Source organism: Doryrhamphus excisus, chromosome 22 (assembly GCF_030265055.1).
Source record: "Doryrhamphus excisus isolate RoL2022-K1 chromosome 22, RoL_Dexc_1.0, whole genome shotgun sequence".
Taxonomy (NCBI): Eukaryota; Metazoa; Chordata; class Actinopteri; order Syngnathiformes; family Syngnathidae; genus Doryrhamphus; species Doryrhamphus excisus.
Genome location: NC_080487.1, coordinates 4,094,187 through 4,112,121, shown reverse-complemented (window position 1 = coordinate 4,112,121; position 17,935 = coordinate 4,094,187). Strand labels below are relative to the sequence as shown.

Below are 17,935 nucleotides of genomic sequence, written 5' to 3'. Positions count from 1 at the left end.
TGACGGCAAGCGCTTTATAGATTCAGCGGGGACTGATGCAGGTTAATACTACCGCCAGCAGAGGGCGCCATCGTAAAATTAGGCGCTTGGTCGTCGTTTTCTTCCTCGCTTCGCATTCAGCACAGCCTGCGGCTTGGGTTTCAATTATGTATGATATAACTCATCGATGAGAGAGCCAATGACATCCTGCATTTCATCAAAAGTGGATACGAAGATACGAAGACATAGCATAGACATAGACAGAGTGTTATGACACTCAAACGACTACAGGGGGCAGTAATGCATTTACTTGCTCTACTACTACACCTCCGGAAATGAAAGAAGAAAACTAGCACGCGCGCCGGTGTAAACAACGACAGCAGATACAATGGCTCCAATGGAAGGATTTTAAACACTAAACCGATTTTTTTAAATTGACAGGACTTAACTATTTGGAGTGTTTTCTGAAATAGCGTCGGAGTCTGTGAGTAAAGTCAGTCGTGATGATGATTCTACCTTAGTTTTGGCTATGCGGAAGTGTGCCTTTGACACAGCTGATCGGTAATTATGTCACCCAAAGATCCACTTCTCACCGCCCTCAAAGGTAACAATAGCAACACGCACCTACAGCACTAAATTATCTTAATATACACATTCTATTCCCTCCCAGTGTGTGTACTGAACCTGCAGTCCGATGGGGAGACCGTGACCGACAGCAACCCTCACCTAGTGTCATGCTGTGAGCTTCTTGAGATGGTTCTCAGGAAAGGACTCCAACGTTAGTAGTGCTATTTATTACTCCATTCTTTATTACTAGTACAGCATTGTAGCTGTGGACTTGGAGCTACCTAGCAAGCACTTGCTATTTTAACTGCGTGTTTCATAGGCTGACAAGGTATAGTACACCTGTCATACTTCAGATTCCAACACATGAGATTCCCAGCCAAGGAATCAACCAGAAACATGCATGACAAAAAAACTCTCTATTGACACATACTGTACAATAATGCCCATTTGAAAGGTATTCTTGTGTGTTCTTGTGTATTCTTGTGAGGGTCGTGGGGGTGCTGGAGCCTATCCCAGCTGTCTTCGGGCGAGAGGCGGGGTACACCCTGGACTGGTGGCCAGCCAATCACAGGGCACATATAGACAAACAACCATTCACACTCACATTCATACCTATGGACAATTTGGACTAGCATTTGGACAATTTAACCCAGCATGTTTTTGGAATGTGGGAGGAAATCGGAGTACCCTGCAGAAAACCCACGCATGCACGGGGGAAACATGCAAACTCCACTCGTCCACCGTGCTGCCATGCAATTGCCATTTTCCTGGAAATTCAATAAAATTGCGGCAACTGGAATGCAGATTTGGAATTTCGACGACTGACATGCACGTATGGAACTACACTTTTCAATGTCAGCTGTATGTGTGCTTTCTTTCCAGAGCCGCTTCTCAATCTGGTCCATAGAGACTACTGGCAGTGTTTTGAACGGCTTCCCCACCAAGACTCTTGTGGCAGGTGACACCACTATAATAAGATAATAAAGGGGATGCACTTGGATGTTAAACATCGTTTTGTCCTGTGATTGTAGGCTGTGTGCTTTGTCGTTGGCTGTGGAACAGACTAACGCTTGTAGGAAGCTGCTCTCAGCTCAGGGTAAAGGTCGCTACCTGCTCAGATTGGCTCTCAGCCGCAAGACCCTGCCACAGTTCATCAGACACCTCCTGCACACTCACAGAATCCTAGAGGTCAGATATATTTTCTGTTTTAATATTCATTTTTGCTGTTCATATGTTAGTTATAAACATGTTTTTCCACAAAACCACAAATACAAAGATGTCCTGTGTGATCCATCCATCCATTTTCTATGCCGCTTATCCTCATCTTGGGTATGAGGTGTCTTTATTTAACTTTTTGAAATGTGGGAGGAAACCGGAGTACCCGGGGAAAACCCACATGGAGAACATGCTAACTCCACACATGCCTAAGCAGAGAATCAAACCCAGGTCTCCCCGATCTCCTGACTGTGTGACCGAACATGCTAACCACTCGCCCACCGTGTTGCCCAGCTATGAACTGAATGTTTATGAAAATCGCTGCAATGCAGTCATATTCTTTGTCTCCGCCTTCAGTGGTACAGCCCAACCTTCTCAATCCTACGGAATGAGGAATTTCTAGGTGAATCTTTATTGAAATTTTACAAACAGAAAACTGTAGAAGTAGAAGAGGTCATCTTAGTCTTCTTTGTCCACTTCCAGAACCTTTTATATCCCTGCTGCTGGTCCTCTCTCACATGGAGTTCAAATTGGACATGGAGGTCAGATTTATTCACTCCACACATTTGCTTGATGTGCTTCACAAAACCACACTTCTCTGTCCAGAATTGCAGTTTTTTGGATGATAGCTGGCTGCTACCGGTAACAATACCACTACTACTAATACCACTTCACACTTTATTAGTCGTTTAGTTAGTTAGTATTTGTTTTCCAGGTGTGTGAAACATACGAAGTGGTGCCCTGTCAACAGGTGGGAATGGTCTTCAGGTCTGTATATTTTTTTTAAGCTGCTCTGATTACATTACGCTGCGTAAAAAAGTAACAAAATATAGTTTTATTGCCTCCCATTTGTTTGGTAGCTACCTCGGTGGCCGTGTCTTCCTTCTGGACTTGATGCCTGGCAGACAGGCGCACGTTGACAACTTCATCTGTCGTGGTGACGTCATAGACGAGATCAACGGCACTTCGCTGAGAAACTCCAAGCACGGACAGGTACCATAATACTGCTAATAAGGCACTGACTCCTTGGGAGTTGTGTTGTGTTTTCAAAATGCAATATAATGCAATTGTGTGTGTGTGGCATTGTAGAATTGAGGATGAATAACATTATTACTAAAGCTAAAGTTCATGTGGTGATGCATTCAAGCCCACTTTTGACTGTCGGTGTTAGGCAGAGTCTTTCAGACATGACATGGGCCAACATGCCTGGTTGCTAAGACCCTGGGTGGATTGACATCTACATGGCAACACATGGAAGCTGAAATCAGATTGGATGAAAAAATCATTAGAAATGTGTACTGGAAGCAGCTCAGCTAAAGGAGATGCTATGAAAGGGAACTTTTCAGAATCAACTCTGAAATAAATTAATCCAATTTCATGTAACAAAGGCTAGAATGTTGTTGTGAATGTGGGTCAACACTTCTGCAGTACAGTATCACTATACTATGTACTGAATGATTGCAATGTTATTTATCATTCCATTACCTGTTGTTCATGGTTATTAAAAGTAATTAAAGAACAGGAAGTAGGCCACTTGGCTCCACACTGTCTGGACAAACTGTTCTTGTCTCATTCTCAGTAAAATATAACCCTCTGAGAAGCCATATAACCTGTCTGTGTCTAAATCTTTGCCAGGCAGGTGTGGTCCTATCTCGCTTCAAGGGCCACCCACTGTCCATCCGCATTGTGCGATGGAAGGCCCAGGATGGGACAGTGTATCGTCCTCTCGTTAAACTCCTGCGAACTCTGAGGATGGAGAACCCCTGGTTGCAGCTTGGCCCTGTTCTTTGCCAGCAGACGGCTGCAAATGACCAGAGAGCTTCTGCTCCATCAGAGTGTCTCAAAGAGGGAAGGCAAGTCAGTACAAAAAGCCTTCAAATGATCAAGCCTAAAAACGAGCCTCTTTTTTTGACAGGATTGTCTACATTGTCCAGTTCTTGGGCACAGCAAATATTGGAGGGGTAAAGCTTTTTTTTTTTTTACTTTCTCTTAATTATTATGTATTATGATGTTTTGATGATCCTGTTTTTCTTTTAGTACGGAAGCAAGGATGTGCTGCAGCATGCAATTTCCCAAGTGCTGCAGAAAAACCTGCAGAGCAAGGTTAGCACACCGCTCCCCTGCTTGCGGCAGTCACCTTAAAAGCTCTTCTGCCTTCTCACTTAAGTGTAAACATAAACCCTCACATGTTTGCCCAACAGGAAGTGCTTCTAGATTTGCAGGAAACTCACTTAACGTGCACAGAGAGCAGCAGTCAACTGGTGGGTGTGGATATTTATGTCACTGCAACGATTGTGTGGAGAATCACAGAAGGGTTTGTGTTTTTTTTGTAGAAACTGTGTGAGCATCACTATCCAGAGATATCATGTGTTGGGAGGTACTGTCAGCCGGACTACACCATCATGGGCTTTTGTGTTGTGTAAGTATAACATTCATTCTGTATGCATCACCCAAACACAGAAATGATCAAAACCCATATAAAACACGTCATAGAAAAATGCTCCAAATGCCACAAGCCCCCCAAGAACAGCGGGATGTTCCTAAGAATGTTTCTGCAATGAGAAAGTATTGCATTTGTTCATGTATTGTACATGTTCTGTGCTGCAAGATATTACAGCTTCAGTAGTGAGATGTGTATACCCACCAGGTCTGGCCCCCTGGCTAACTTTCATGCTGTAATCCACCTTAAACGAAAACACCACAGTGCAGATTTAAAAATATTTACTTATGTGCACATGCATCACAAATTAATCGAGCATAGTTTAAACCCGTGTTTAGTATCTGGTATTCATTAAGTGGAGTTGCTTTACTTTGATTGTGGACACACTTTAATGCAACATCACACTTCCACAGCGACACCCCAGAACCACCACCAAACTTCAACTGTGTGGTATTCAAAGCAGGTAGCTTTGAAGCCTGCAAGGACATCGTCTGTCGTATAGGTGAGCACGCACTTAGTTACATCAATTGTTATACGCATCATGCCACGTTAATGCAGGTTTTTTTGCAGCTACCGGTTTCAAACACACGGAGTGGTTTGTATGACATGGATGTATTGTCAATAAAAAACACAATTTTCTATTCATAAAGACCTTTAATAGAAAGACATGACAATTTCATAAATAGTAAAATGTAGCTGCCAGTTTTTGTTCAATGTTGGAAAACACGTAAAAAGCAGTCCAGAAAAATAGGGTCTGCTCTTTGCACCAATAACAGTGACGAGATTACCGAGTGAGCTGCATTGTGCTAAAATGGTATGGTGCCAACATAGCAAGATATTAGCCTTAAGTTGAATGGAGGGGGCAATTATGTCTTTTAACGTAATGATTCATATATAACAGGCAAATAGTCCTACACAACTACCCATTAGCTTGTGGAATGGTTGATGTCTAAAATACGATACAAAAGTCGCAAAAAAGAAAAATACCCAAGAAATGAAGTCCACAAAAATTGTTAGGTACGATAAATAGGATTATGTGTTGACAACGCCGTCAAGAGGATCTTTAGGCCCTTTCGCCCCTTATCCTGCGGGCCAGCTGTATGTCTTTGGGCATGATGGTGACACGCTTGGCGTGGATGGCGCACAGATTGGTGTCCTCAAACAAACCCACCAGGTAAGCCTCACTGGCCTCCTATTAAAAAAAAATTATGCGTTAGCTCCAAAAGTGCATAAATCCTTGCAGTTTCATGTGATAGTCACATGGTAAAAAGTACCTGAAGAGCCCCAATGGCAGCACTCTGGAAACGCAGGTCAGTCTTGAAGTCCTGGGCAATCTCCCTCACCAGGCGTTGAAAGGGCAGCTTACGGATGAGCAACTCCGTGGACTTCTGGTAACGACGGATCTCCCTCAAAGCCACAGTTCCTGGCCTAAGGGAAGAAAATATGTGAGCTGTGCATCCGCGTGTTGTGACGTCACATGTTATTATAAACCCACCTGTAGCGATGGGGCTTCTTCACTCCTCCAGTTGAGGGCGCACTCTTTCTGGCTGCCTTGGTCGCAAGCTGCTTCCTTGGCGCCTTTCCTCCAGTGGACTTACGAGCAGTCTGCTTGGTACGGGCCATCTCGTATTACCTACAAGCAGAAAATATGTATCAATATCACGAATTTCAAATTATACCACCATTACTAGAAACAGCTTCCGTCGGTGTCAACGCGGTAGCTTAGCCAACAAGAGCCTGCCCATCCCCCTCCTGCCTAACTAGGAGGTGTCTCGTTTAGCTTCGACAAACGACTTGTATCATCCAACTTCACACATCATTCGGATCAACGGAACGTCACAAAAAAACACAGGTTAACATTTAGTTAACATTTTAATAGTCGGGTTTTTAAAAAAATGTTTTACAATAAGTGGTGCCAACAGGCCGCCATGAGCCTCAGCTTGTCGCCATTTTCGATCTCCTTTCACCCCCCCACACTCGACACCACGAAAACGCTCAGCCAGCTTAATCTTACTGGCAATTAACGTCACATGTTTTCCCCGTCAACCTCTGTGATAAATAAACATTAGTATTTAACTTACCAACGGTATCGGGTGGGCAGTCGTTGCAGTTTTAACATAGAAACGCACAGTAAAACGAACCCATTGTTCTTGTTAGGGCTAGCACAACGCTCATGTTCGTCAGTCTAACAACACAGCAACACGAACCGTGGATACAGCTCAGTGAAAGCTATGAAATCATACACGCAAGGCTATACGACCAAAACACAAGATTACTTACCTTACTGACGATGACGTCGTGAAGTGAGCTCTGTATAGTTCGCTGGCACGGTCACCTCGGAAAACGATCAATGCTGCATTGAAGATTGAGGCCAAGTATTAATAGTGTGGCGTGACGTCATCCCGTAAACCTTCTTCACGCCCATTGGTACGTTGACGACCGCGGTCACGTGATACAGCCAATAAGATACAACAGACAAAATGAATACAAAAGTGAGCTGGCTACAACGACTTGAATGTTTTAATATTTACAAATAGACATTCGTCATATAAAAGTGTAATATTTGTTATACATTTTTCCACATATATGCCTCTTATATAATTTATCATGGCTATCTTATCTTGTAAATTGTCATTAAATACGTAGCATTTTTATGTTGTACTTCATCTGTCTTGCGCAAACTCAGATGACGACACTGATCACATGGTACAGCAAAGAACACCCGCCAAACAAAAATAATACAATGTGACCCTGTTCCAATACACGCCTTGTATTTTTCAATCCTCGTGAATTCGTTATTTTGTAACGCTTATGTTTTATATTGGTCATTCACGGAGTTGTGTATAACTGCAAAAGGGCCAGTGTCCTAATAGTATCACAAAGATATGGGCGTTTAACCCCAGTCAAGTCGCCCATATGTGTGTTTTGTGTAGCATATAATGAGTGGACTTAGTTACTCGACCCTATCTTGTAAAATGTCAACAAGAGTTGAACATACGTTTTTAAATCGCCCATTTGGGTAACGTTTTTAGGTAAATAGTTAATTTAGGTAATCTCAAAATTACTAGAGAACCTGAACGTCGCACTTGTAGTACTTCCTGTTGTCTTGCGCAAACTCAAATCGTCGTAGTATGCGGATTTCGAAGCTAACTCGGCTAGCTAGCTTCTTCTGCTAAAAACAAGATCGTTGTTGTGACGCTTCCGACGGCTAAAATGTCTAAAACGCAGCCCCAGCCCCCGTTATCATCGGGAGCGACGTCCACCGGGGCACACTCGTCGTCCTCTTCGTCTTCATCCGCGGGGGGCTCGACATCTCCCGCAACCGTGTTGAACATTCAGCCCGAGAAACCTCAGCACTACACGTACGTGATGTTAGCCAGTTAGCTAAATAAGCTAGCTAAGCGCACACACGAATGTATTATAGTATAGCGTGTACAGTAACGGAATGTGTTCCTTACACATGACGCTAAAATCTACTACTAGTCCTAATCTCGATTAGACGCTCTAAAGTTACCCAACGATAAAAGCAATTACATTAGCATTGAATTAAACATAGAAAGTGTGCAAGACAGGGATGAAGTAAAGATGAAATGTGATTAAATATGTTACACACATTCAGTATTGTGCTTTTACAATGATGTCGTTTCTGTTGCTACCCCCTCTCAGATACCTGAAGGAGTTCAGAACAGAGCAATGTCCCCTGTTTGTACAACACAAATGTACACAACACAGACCCTTTTCTTGTTTCCACTGGCACTTCTTGAACCAGCGGCGCCGCCGACCCATGCGCAAACGGGACGGGACCTTCAACTACAGCCCAGATGTTTACTGTACCAAATACGACGAGGGATCAGGAACCTGTCCTGATGGAGACGAGTAAGGGGGAACTGCAAGCTCACTAAACATGTCATAGCAATCAAATTGGCTAGTAGATTACTACACTTTGTCATCAAATGTTGCTCTTGCTAGATAACATGTGGGATACATTGTTGTTGTCTGTGGCCATGCAGTTAGAGTTGGAAAGAACCTGGCTGTTTACAATTTTAAATGTGTAATGATGAAAACCTTTTGTTGGGTTGGTGTGAAAGCAAAAACCAACAGTTTTGAGATCCTAAACATTTCGTCTCACAATTGCTCGAATAAGTGAGCTATTCAGGTGATAAAGTACCACTTGAGGGAATGCCCCAGTGGTGACTGTAAGAAGAATAGTGTCGTCACATAGACGTTACCATCTGAATGTTGCCTGTCTCTCACTTTGTGTTCTTCAAAAGTAGCCTTATGGTTTGTGATTACAGTAAAAGAAAGAATGTAAATGTGAAGGATGCTGGTTAAAGTGCAACGCATTCAAGACATGCAAACAAACTTTGGTGCGCCCGTTGTGCAATACATATCACTCAACTACCTTTGCTAGTAGTAAAAGAAAAAATACAAAACATTTCTCAATGTACTTTACAAAAATGAAAGGTAGAAGATGAAATTGTCTTGTTATTAAATGATGTGTTTTGTGCCCCCTAGGTGTGCATTCCTACATCGGACAGCAGGTGACACAGAGCGACGGTATCACCTGCGCTACTATAAGACAGGCTCATGTATCCATGAAACAGATACAAAAGGCCACTGCAGCAAGAACGGTTCCCACTGTGCCTTTGCGCACGGGTCACATGACTTACGCAGCCCTGTGTATGATATCAGGTGCAGAAAATAACCCTCATTGCAAATTATGTCAATATGTTGTGATTGTAAGGTGTTTTGCTTTGGGTCTTTTTCACAGGGAAGTGCAAGTGATGGAGTTGCAAGGTGGCTCGGGCCCCACAGAAGGAGCTGGTGGAGACGCACAGTCAGGCCAGGCCGCAAGTACGGCCCTCATAGAGAAAATACTGAGTGAGGAACCACGCTGGCAAGGTAATATCTTCATGTACACTCTTTTCTCGCTGGTATTCAGCATCGTGTGGGGTTTAAAACTAGTATGTATTCTGTATTCATTTCTATTAGTACTATAGAGTGGATATAAAAAATATACTAATATAATTTCTACTACATTACACTCTTCTGCACTCTGTGTGCATACTAGCGGCCCCGCCTCCACCCGCTGGTTGACCGACTAAAGGGCTCACTCCATTCATGCCATTGTTTATGGAAGAATGGCACCAAGGTGCTGAAAACAATGCAAATTTGCTAAACTTCCCTTCTGACGTGATGGAAGAATAAACCGGGAGTGCTTAATATTGAGGAAGGGAGTGATCCAAAAATGCAATACAGGCGGTTTCTTTTCTTTTTGGCTTCTGATTGGCTAATATGTCCACATATATTTCATGTGTTATTTTTCAATGAGTGGGGAAGATATAGAATTGTACCCATGTAGTACATACAATATCTCTTCAACTGTCTGCCTAATTGTCCCCACTCTTTGTGTGTGTTTAGATAACAACTACGTGCTGTCCCACTACAAGACAGAGCTCTGTAAGAAGCCACCCCGCCTGTGTCGCCAAGGTTACGCCTGTCCATATTACCATAACAGCAAAGACAGGCGGCGGAGCCCACACAAGCACAAATACAGGTGCAAAATAAATATATACATATATAATACAAGAAACTGCCTTTTCTTGACAGCGTTGTTTACATGCTCCTGCGCCCACAGAGCGTTACCGTGTCCAGCTGTGAAGCACAGTGAGGAGTGGGGCGATCCCAGCAAATGCGAGGGGGCCGAGGGATGCCAGTATTGCCACACCAGAACAGAACAACAGTTCCACCCGGAGGTGCGTCTGAAAAACACGGTGTACAAATGCGGACACGCCAGAATATGACTTAGTGTTTCCACAGATTTATAAGTCCACTAAGTGTAATGACATGCAGCAGTGCGGCAGCTGTCCCAGAGGCCCTTTTTGTGCTTTTGCACACGTTGAAAGTAAGTTTGCCGTGACATATCCCTCAGTGCCACAACAAAACACAGCATTCTAATAAAAACAAAACACTCCAGAGCCAGTGGCCCTCGAGGAACCATCATTTCCCTCTCCCAGCTCACCACCACCTCCACGACCTCCAGATCCTGGCGCTGCAGAGGAGGCGGCGGCGGTGGACACAGCAGGACACAACATGGGGCTTGGTCATTTGGCTGACCCCTTCTCACCTTCTGCTGGCTCACTCGGAGCTGAGCAAGGACTGCTGGGTCGCGTGTTAACTCTGTGTGAGGCCATGAGAGAAGGGGCCGAGCCTTTGTCTCCCTGGGCAGGAGAGGGAGGCTATGGCAGGGCACCTGGATTTGAGAGAGAGGATCAGGTGAGGAGGATAAAAAGGAGGCCAAAATGGGAATAGTTGCATCTGATCATGGTTTGTTTGTTGTTTTTTCAGGCAAAGCATAGAAGTTTTGCTCTTGAGCAGCGTAGCAGAGAGATGACATTAGCTCAAAGCAAACAGGTAGAATTTATTCCTTTATGACAGCCACCTCTTTAATTTGCACCTGTAAGTACAAAAAAAGGGGGTAGTTTGCCCACACGTGAACATAAGATGATATCTCCCTCAGGATCTGTTGGTGTTTCTACCTGTGGGCAGCCCTTTAAGCATATCCTCCAGCATTCCCTCCAGTTTGGCTGCCACCCCGCCCAGCCCAGCACCTCCTGGACCCCCGGGAACCAGCATCGCATCAGGGATGAACGCCAACGCCTTGCCCTTCTATCCCACCAGCGAGACAGTGGAGTCAGTCGTTGGTAGGTTACCATGTACGGATTGTACAGTTTATGTCGATCTGTACGGTCAGTGAAGGTCTAAAATAATTGCTGTGCTCTTCTGATGCTTTTTATGTTGCAGAGTCAGCGCTGGATGACCTTGACCTGAATGACTTTGGCGTGTCGGCGCTGGAGAGAGGTTTGGATAGCAGCGCCACGCTGCCCAGTGTGGGCATTATGCTAGGTAATTGTGTAAATTGTCCTAACAGCACTCACAGTCTCCCAGTGTGGAGTTTTATGGCAAATGTTTTTTTTTTCCTGTGCAGGAGGTAGCCAGCTTCAAAGTTCTGCGCCCGTCAACATCCCTGGATCCTTCAGCACGTCCGGCCCTTTTAGCTCTCCTTCACCTTCCCCACCAATCAGACCCAACACCTCCCCGTTCTTCTCCTCTCAGCTGTCACAACCAGGCCAACAGGAGACCTCTTTCCTGGGACCATCTCACAGCTCCTTAGGTTTGTGGAACGCCACCCCCACTGTTGATGTTACGACTCTTTGCATTTATTTCATCTGTTTTATGTATGCAGGTCTTAATGGCATGAGTAGTAACATCTGGGAGCACTTCCCATCAGGCCAAGGCTCCCCCGGGACCCCTCCTACCTTGCTACCCTCTGGTCCCTGTGCAGAGACCACCAGGCTCAAGCAGGAGCTGGAGGAGTCTCACAGAGCGCTGAAGCAGTGGGGTCACAGCTGGAGACACACAGCTCAGGTAGCCTTTTTCTCCCCATTAAGAGCTTAGTCAGGGGAATTCTAGCAACCATTATACACACGCTCATGTTTTGTTGTCGTCACAGGAAGGCACTGGGGTTGACAGGCAATGTTGGTTATAAATATTGCAGGGGAATATAAGTTATGATCCCCGATGTTTACCCTGCAACAAAAACATGAATAGTACATCATCATCACATCATTCATTAACATTTCATGAATGCCTATTCTCCATCTAATAGTCGTTTCAAAAATGAATGAATTAATGTTTTGTGGGTGACTATTGCCTACTGTTAGTCCAAAAAAAGCACATTACTGGTATACATAGCCTGAATGAATACTTTTCAAGCATAAGAATATTGGTTGTATAAGATACAACTACAGTTGAAAGCAGTAAAAGATGTTGATGAACTGCCTCTAGGTGTCACTAGTGCTGCAAGTGCAATGCCATTCATTCATTCATTCATTCATTCATTCATTCATTCATTTTCTACCGCTTTTTCCTCACGAGGGTCGCGGGGGGTGCTGGAGCCTATCCCAGCTGTCTTCGGGTGAGAGGCGGGGTACACCCTGGACTGGTGGCCAACCAATCATAGGGCACATATAGACAAACAACAATTCACACTCACATTCATACCTATGGACAATTTGGAGTGGCCAATTAACCTAGCATGTTTTTGGAATGTGGGAGGAAACCGGAGTACCCGGAGAAAACCCACGCATGCACAGGGAGAACATGCAAACTCCACACAGAGATGGCCGAGGGTGGAATTGAACCCTGGTCTGTGCAATGCCATGTACAGTACATTTATCGAACGCTGTAGCAGGAAGAAGTTACAAACAATAATCTTGCCTTTGACGTTTTCCGTCCTGCAGACGTGGGCCACACTGAAAGCCGACGCAGAGGAGTCGCGCGCCCACGCGGCACGGCTGGCCATGGAGGCGGAGAGAACCAGGCAGGCCGAGGAGGAGGCACAGAGACAAGCTGCTCTCCTGGATGAGGCGCTGGAGACCCTGAAGAGTGGCGAAAACCCCCATCTAGCCCTACACCAGCTCCAGCTGTTACACAGACTGCCCTTAGAGTCCGTGCTCAGTCTGCAGGCACAGCTGTGCAGCTGCCTGCATGCTGTGGAGCAGGTAAGAGCCGACACCTGATACACCGTATTGACCCCAATATTGATACAGTATTTCTCTGAAAATCTAGCAAAAAGTAAAAGAGGGTCATGTCTGAATGCACGTGACCTTCCCTTAAAGTGACAGCTCTTCTGCTATGTCCCTTAAAGTGACAGTTCCTCTGCATTGTCCCTTAAAGTGACAGTTCCTCTGCATTGTCCCTTAACGTGACAGCTCTTCTGCTATGTCCCTTAAAGTGACAGTTCCTCTGCTATGTCCCTTAAAGTGACAGTTCCTCTGCATTGTCCCTTAAAGTGACAGTTCCTCTGCATTGTCCCTTAAAGTGACAGTTCCCCTGCATTGTCCCTTAAAGTGACAGCTCTTCTGCTAAGTCCCTTAAAGTGACAGCTCCTCTGCATTGTCCCTTAAAGTGACAGTTCCTATGCATTGTCCCTTAAAGTGACAGCTCTTCTGCTAAGTCCCTTAAAGTGACAGTTCCTCTGCATTGTCCCTTAAAGTGACAGCTCCTCTGCATTGTCCCTTAAAGTGACAGTTCCTATGCATTGTCCCTTAAAGTGACAGCTCTTCTGCTAAGTCCCTTAAAGTGACAGTTCCTCTGCATTGTCCCTTAAAGTGACAGTTCCTCTCCATTGTCCCTTAAAGTGACAGCTCTTCTGCTAAGTCACTTAAAGTGACAGCTCTTCTGCTAAGTCCCTTAAAGTGACAGCTCTTCTGCTAAGTCACTTAAAGTGACAGCTCTTCTGCTAAGTCACTTAAAGTGACAGCTCTTCTGCTAAGTCCCTTAAAGTGACAGTTCCTCTGCATTGTCCCTTAAAGTGACAGCTCTTCTGCTAAGTCCTTTAAAGTGACAGCTCTTCTGCTAAGTCCCTTAAAGTGACTGCTCCTCTGCATTGTCCCTTAAAGTGACAGTTCCTATGCATTGTCCCTTAAAGTGACAGCTCTTCTGCTAAGTCCCTTAAAGTGACAGTTCCTCTGCATTGTCCCTTAAAGTGACAGCTCCTCTGCATTGTCCCTTAAAGTGACAGCTCCTCTGCATTGTCCCTTAAAGTGACAGTTCCTATGCATTGTCCCTTAAAGTGACAGCTCTTCTGCTAAGTCCCTTAAAGTGACAGTTCCTCTGCATTGTCCCTTAAAGTGACAGTTCCTCTGCATTGTCCCTTAAAGTGACAGTTCCTCTGCTATGTCCCTTAAAGTGACATTCCTCTGCATTGTCCCTTAAAGTGACAGCTCCTCTGCATTGTCCCTTAAAGTGACAGTTCCTATGCATTGTCCCTTAAAGTGACAGCTCTTCTGCTAAGTCCCTTAAAGTGACAGTTCCTCTGCATTGTCCCTTAAAGTGACAGTTCCTCTGCATTGTCCCTTAAAGTGACAGTTCCTCTGCTATGTCCCTTAAAGTGACAGTTCCTCTGCATTGTCCCTTAAAGTGACAGTTCCTCTCCATTGTCCCTTAAAGTGACAGCTCTTCTGCTAAGTCACTTAAAGTGACAGCTCTTCTGCTAAGTCCCTTAAAGTGACAGCTCTTCTGCTAAGTCACTTAAAGTGACAGTTCCTCTGCATTGTCCCTTAAAGTGACAGCTCTTCTGCTAAGTCACTTAAAGTGACAGCTCTTCTGCTAAGTCCCTTAAAGTGACAGTTCCTCTGCATTGTCCCTTAAAGTGACAGCTCTTCTGCTAAGTCCCTTAAAGTGACAGTTCCTCTGCATTGTCCCTTAAAGTGACAGTTCCTCTGCATTGTCCCTTAAAGTGACAGCTCCTCTGCATTGTCCCTTAAAGTGACAGTTCCTATGCATTGTCCCTTAAAGTGACAGCTCTTCTGCTAAGTCCCTTAAAGTGACAGTTCCTCTGCATTGTCCCTAGGTGGCGTACAAGAAACAGAGGCAGTGTTGCTTATCGTGTGGGGAGCAAGGCTCCGTCTCCTTGCCGTGTGGACATGGACTACAGTGCCAAAACTGCTCCAGCTCCGTGGAGTGCCCTCTCTGCCCCGACCAAGTACTGGAGCAGCAGCAGCAGCAGCAGCTCTCCTGACCTCACAGACCATCACAGACCATCGTAGAGACCTCACCTCACCTGATTCCACAAATACCAGCCATGGATCTCCAAACCATTCCTCTCTGCGTGACATCACACGTGGTTCCTGGCAATGTCGGTGATTAATAAGCTCTTAATATGGGAAGAAGGATGAATTAGAGTTCAAGTATTGACAATGGGGTCACCAGTACACACACACATACGTATTTCATGAGTTGTTGACCAGCAACACTGTTCTTTTCCACTTCCTCATCTCAAGCAGCACTTCTTTAATAGTACCCATGGAGCACATTTACTACTTCATCAGGTACACTATGATGGCCACCTTGTATAAAAGGACAATTCATAACGCTTCCGTATTGCATTGTAGCGGTGGAGCGTACCTAATCAAGTGGCAGTCTGTCAATCAGGATAGTCTCATTTCAGCAAAGAACAAATTGCCATTTATAAAAAAAAATTCTACTTTTATACATTTGTGTCACTTCTGGCTAAATGTAATTTTAGAATCATGACAGAAGTGTAAATGGATTTCCGACTTAAACATATTTATTGTTTAACATTATCACAAGTCTTAGTAGTCTTCAGGTATGATGTAACACACGTTAAAGGGCATATTTAGTTCCATCCTTGTTATTAATTGTATATCGCTATAGCCAAAGGGGGCCAACATATGAGGTAGCGCTCATCTAGGTTGATCAAGTGTATTGTAAGATTTGGAATGAACTCTACAACATTGCAGCCTCTTAAAAGCACTCAGGTAGAAACATAAAGAGGAAAGCATATGAACACAATCAAGGTAAAAATATACTCAGTGGACTTGGTGTAGTCTTTTAAACCACCCTTTTCGGTGTAACTGTCGCAATTGTACACAATTTTAATTTTCTTTTCATACCTGCCATCTTTAGCATCTTTAGTACAGCTTTCTCTGACATTGTACTTTATTTACGTCATTCTCTTTTGCACTGATTAGACAAAACAAGTGGACCGGACAGAGACAATCTATCCTACTCCACTGTTTCCAAATCAGTTTTTTTTGGTACAGATCATTAAAGCAAATTGTATATTTTTGGAAGAAAAAGGTGTGAACGTTATGCTTGACTTCCCTCCTTGGATTGTTTCTCTCTTTGTCGCCGTTTCTTCACAAACGCTTGTGTTTCACGTTCGCTTTTCCTGGACTCCAGTAAGCTCAGGATGTTGTCGTCTGGACGAGGCACACATAAACACATGTTTACAGTACAAATATACGTATATATGATATGATGCATTATTTCTCCTGACAATAACAAAACATTTTGAAGTAAGAAGTAATGCAAAGTGGGCATGCATGCTAACAAAATACAAATATTTATAGTATTATGTACTATGTGACCTATCATGGGTCTAGCGTCATTCAAAATGAATAGGTTTCATCCTTTTAAGAACCGTTGGATAAATAATGATTAAATAATTTATTTTCGGGTTCATGCTAATTTTGATATGAAAAAGTGCTTGTCCGTACGCTTTTTTTGTTGCATGTTTGTCACACTCAAATGTTTCAGAGCATCAAAATGTAAACACCAAACATTGTAAACCCCCCCCCATGTTAAAACATAACTTAGCACACCTGAGTTCAATCTCTTGGTCACAAAAGACCCCACAACAACATCCAAAGAACTGCAGGCCTCACTTGCCTCAGTTAAGGTCAGTGTTCATGACTCCACCGTAAAAGTAACATCGCATGAAAAAGAACATCATAGCAAGAGTAAAATACGGTGGCGGTAGTGTGATGGTGACCTTCAAAAGGCTTCAAGTTGACTAATATTTACATTTACAGTTTGATGAGATGAAACATTTAAGTGTGACAAAAAAAAACCAGGACGGGGGGGCAAATATAAATATTTTTGTTATTATGAATCACAATATAATGGTTATTTACGGTATATTGTAAGTATCAATCACGTGATAAAAGGTGATTCATGCAAAGTGATGCTACCGTTGGGTTTTGGATGCATCAGGGGGAGGCGTATTTGGGCAGGGGGGGCATCCGGATGTGAGCCCAGGCCGTCTGTCTGCTCCTCTCCTCTTGCAACGCCAGGTATGTCTTTGAGGGACAGGAAGGCTTCACCCTCGAAGTCGTCTGCCACCAAGGTGTCGTGGTCCAGGACCGTCACCAGCAGGCACGCCCCTGGAGCCTGGCACTGATCCAGGCCCACTAGGCTGCCACAGCACGGAGACAGAGACATGTGAGTGGCAGCGGTGGAATTAAAGCAGCCTTGAATTGAATAGTTAGAGACGACTTACAACTCAAAGGCCTCATCAAAAAGTGGGTTTAGGTCGCAGCTCTTGATCCCAGTGCAACATGGTTCTACCTGAGGGAAGGTGTGATAAGGCTCCAGACATAATTGCACATAGGGGTCACTTAAACCTGTGGAATGTACACAAACATGTCTTATGGCCTTGTAGTCGTTACCTAAAAATACCTTTTTGTTTGATATTATAATCAAGTTGTTGGTAATGATATTCATCATAGTGCAATTTCATTTCATATCAGATCATTTTGTACTTTTTGTATGAATACTGGTGGGCTGGAAAAATTCTATCAACTTAAAAATGACTTTGAAAAATGTTTTAAAAATGTCAGGCATAAAAATAATAAAGCTAAAAAAAAAACAAACAAACAGAAATATTAAAATCATTATAATAAACAATAATTGTTATTATTGTTTATGTAAAATTGTTTGTATTAAAAAACAGAAAAATAACATGGCTTAAATAAAAGTGTAAAAAAAAAATAAAAACACAAAAATAAAAATTATATAAAAAACGTGTATAAAAAACCAAGAAATAATAAAATAAAAATCAATTGTTATTATTGTTTATGTAAAATTGTTTCTATAATGTTTGTATTAAAAAAAAAAACATTGGCTCAAATAAAAGTGTCAAAAATGACTTAAAATGTAAAGAAATAAATAAAATAAAAATACAAAAATGAAAATTATATAAATAAACATGTTTAAAAAACTGTAAGAAATAATAAAATATAAATCAATTGTTATTATTGTTTCTATAATGTTTGTATTAAAAAAAACAAAAATAACATTGGCTTAAATAAGTGTCAAAAATGACTTAAAATGTAAAAAAAATAAATACAAATAAAAATACAAAAA

At 43.2% G+C, this 17,935-nt stretch overlaps 4 protein-coding genes across 8 annotated transcripts in view; 2 read left to right on the top strand and 2 right to left on the bottom strand.

Moving 5' to 3' along the window:
- The first annotated feature begins 243 nt into the window (after positions 1 to 243).
- si:ch211-250n8.1 (uncharacterized) lies at positions 244 to 5,185 on the top strand. Of its 3 annotated transcripts, XM_058062103.1 has the most exons (17): positions 246 to 463; positions 560 to 583; positions 650 to 757; positions 1,429 to 1,504; positions 1,578 to 1,734; positions 2,119 to 2,164; positions 2,245 to 2,303; positions 2,368 to 2,403; positions 2,477 to 2,529; positions 2,622 to 2,754; positions 3,397 to 3,614; positions 3,677 to 3,722; positions 3,799 to 3,864; positions 3,963 to 4,022; positions 4,095 to 4,180; positions 4,615 to 4,703; positions 4,772 to 5,185. In XM_058062103.1, the coding sequence occupies exons 3-17, from the start codon at positions 733 to 735 to the stop codon at positions 4,804 to 4,806; spliced, it is 1,185 nt and encodes a 394-aa protein (XP_057918086.1). In that variant the 5' UTR covers positions 246 to 463; positions 560 to 583; positions 650 to 732; the 3' UTR covers positions 4,807 to 5,185. The 3 variants fall into 3 exon arrangements, with proteins under 3 accessions (XP_057918085.1, XP_057918086.1, XP_057918084.1); XM_058062101.1 differs by having other exon boundaries at positions 246 to 583; XM_058062102.1 differs by lacking the exon at positions 2,368 to 2,403 and having other exon boundaries at positions 244 to 583; positions 2,513 to 2,529.
- Positions 4,836 to 6,646, bottom strand: LOC131109768 (histone H3.3A). Its single transcript, XM_058062111.1, has 4 exons — positions 6,482 to 6,646; positions 5,697 to 5,834; positions 5,476 to 5,629; positions 4,836 to 5,393 (listed from the first exon to the last, which is right to left on the bottom strand). The coding sequence occupies exons 2-4, from the start codon at positions 5,822 to 5,824 to the stop codon at positions 5,265 to 5,267; spliced, it is 411 nt and encodes a 136-aa protein (XP_057918094.1). The 5' UTR covers positions 5,825 to 5,834; positions 6,482 to 6,646; the 3' UTR covers positions 4,836 to 5,264.
- A 635-nt stretch (positions 6,647 to 7,281) lies between these two features.
- unk (unk zinc finger) lies at positions 7,282 to 15,855 on the top strand. Its single transcript, XM_058062059.1, has 15 exons — positions 7,282 to 7,563; positions 7,868 to 8,077; positions 8,717 to 8,893; positions 8,973 to 9,103; positions 9,623 to 9,758; positions 9,840 to 9,957; positions 10,022 to 10,106; positions 10,179 to 10,477; positions 10,550 to 10,615; positions 10,722 to 10,905; positions 11,006 to 11,107; positions 11,190 to 11,375; positions 11,448 to 11,629; positions 12,505 to 12,765; positions 14,619 to 15,855. Exons 1-15 carry the CDS (start codon positions 7,415 to 7,417, stop codon positions 14,784 to 14,786), a joined length of 2,454 nt encoding a protein of 817 aa, XP_057918042.1. The 5' UTR covers positions 7,282 to 7,414; the 3' UTR covers positions 14,787 to 15,855.
- unc13d (unc-13 homolog D (C. elegans)) overlaps positions 15,192 to 17,935 on the bottom strand; it is a 20,062-nt gene continuing 17,318 nt past the window's right edge. Inside the window, exons 33-35 of one of the 3 annotated variants that reach the window (XM_058062057.1) lie at positions 17,070 to 17,193; positions 16,762 to 16,985; positions 15,192 to 15,990 (exon numbers count right to left, since the gene is read on the bottom strand). In XM_058062057.1, coding sequence (XP_057918040.1) covers positions 15,878 to 15,990; positions 16,762 to 16,985; positions 17,070 to 17,193 — 461 coding nt within the window. In that variant the 3' untranslated portion in view covers positions 15,192 to 15,877. Of the gene's footprint in view, positions 15,991 to 16,761; positions 16,986 to 17,069; positions 17,194 to 17,935 lie in introns of those variants that run through there. The other 2 variants (XM_058062056.1, XM_058062058.1) reach the window with 2 other exon arrangements.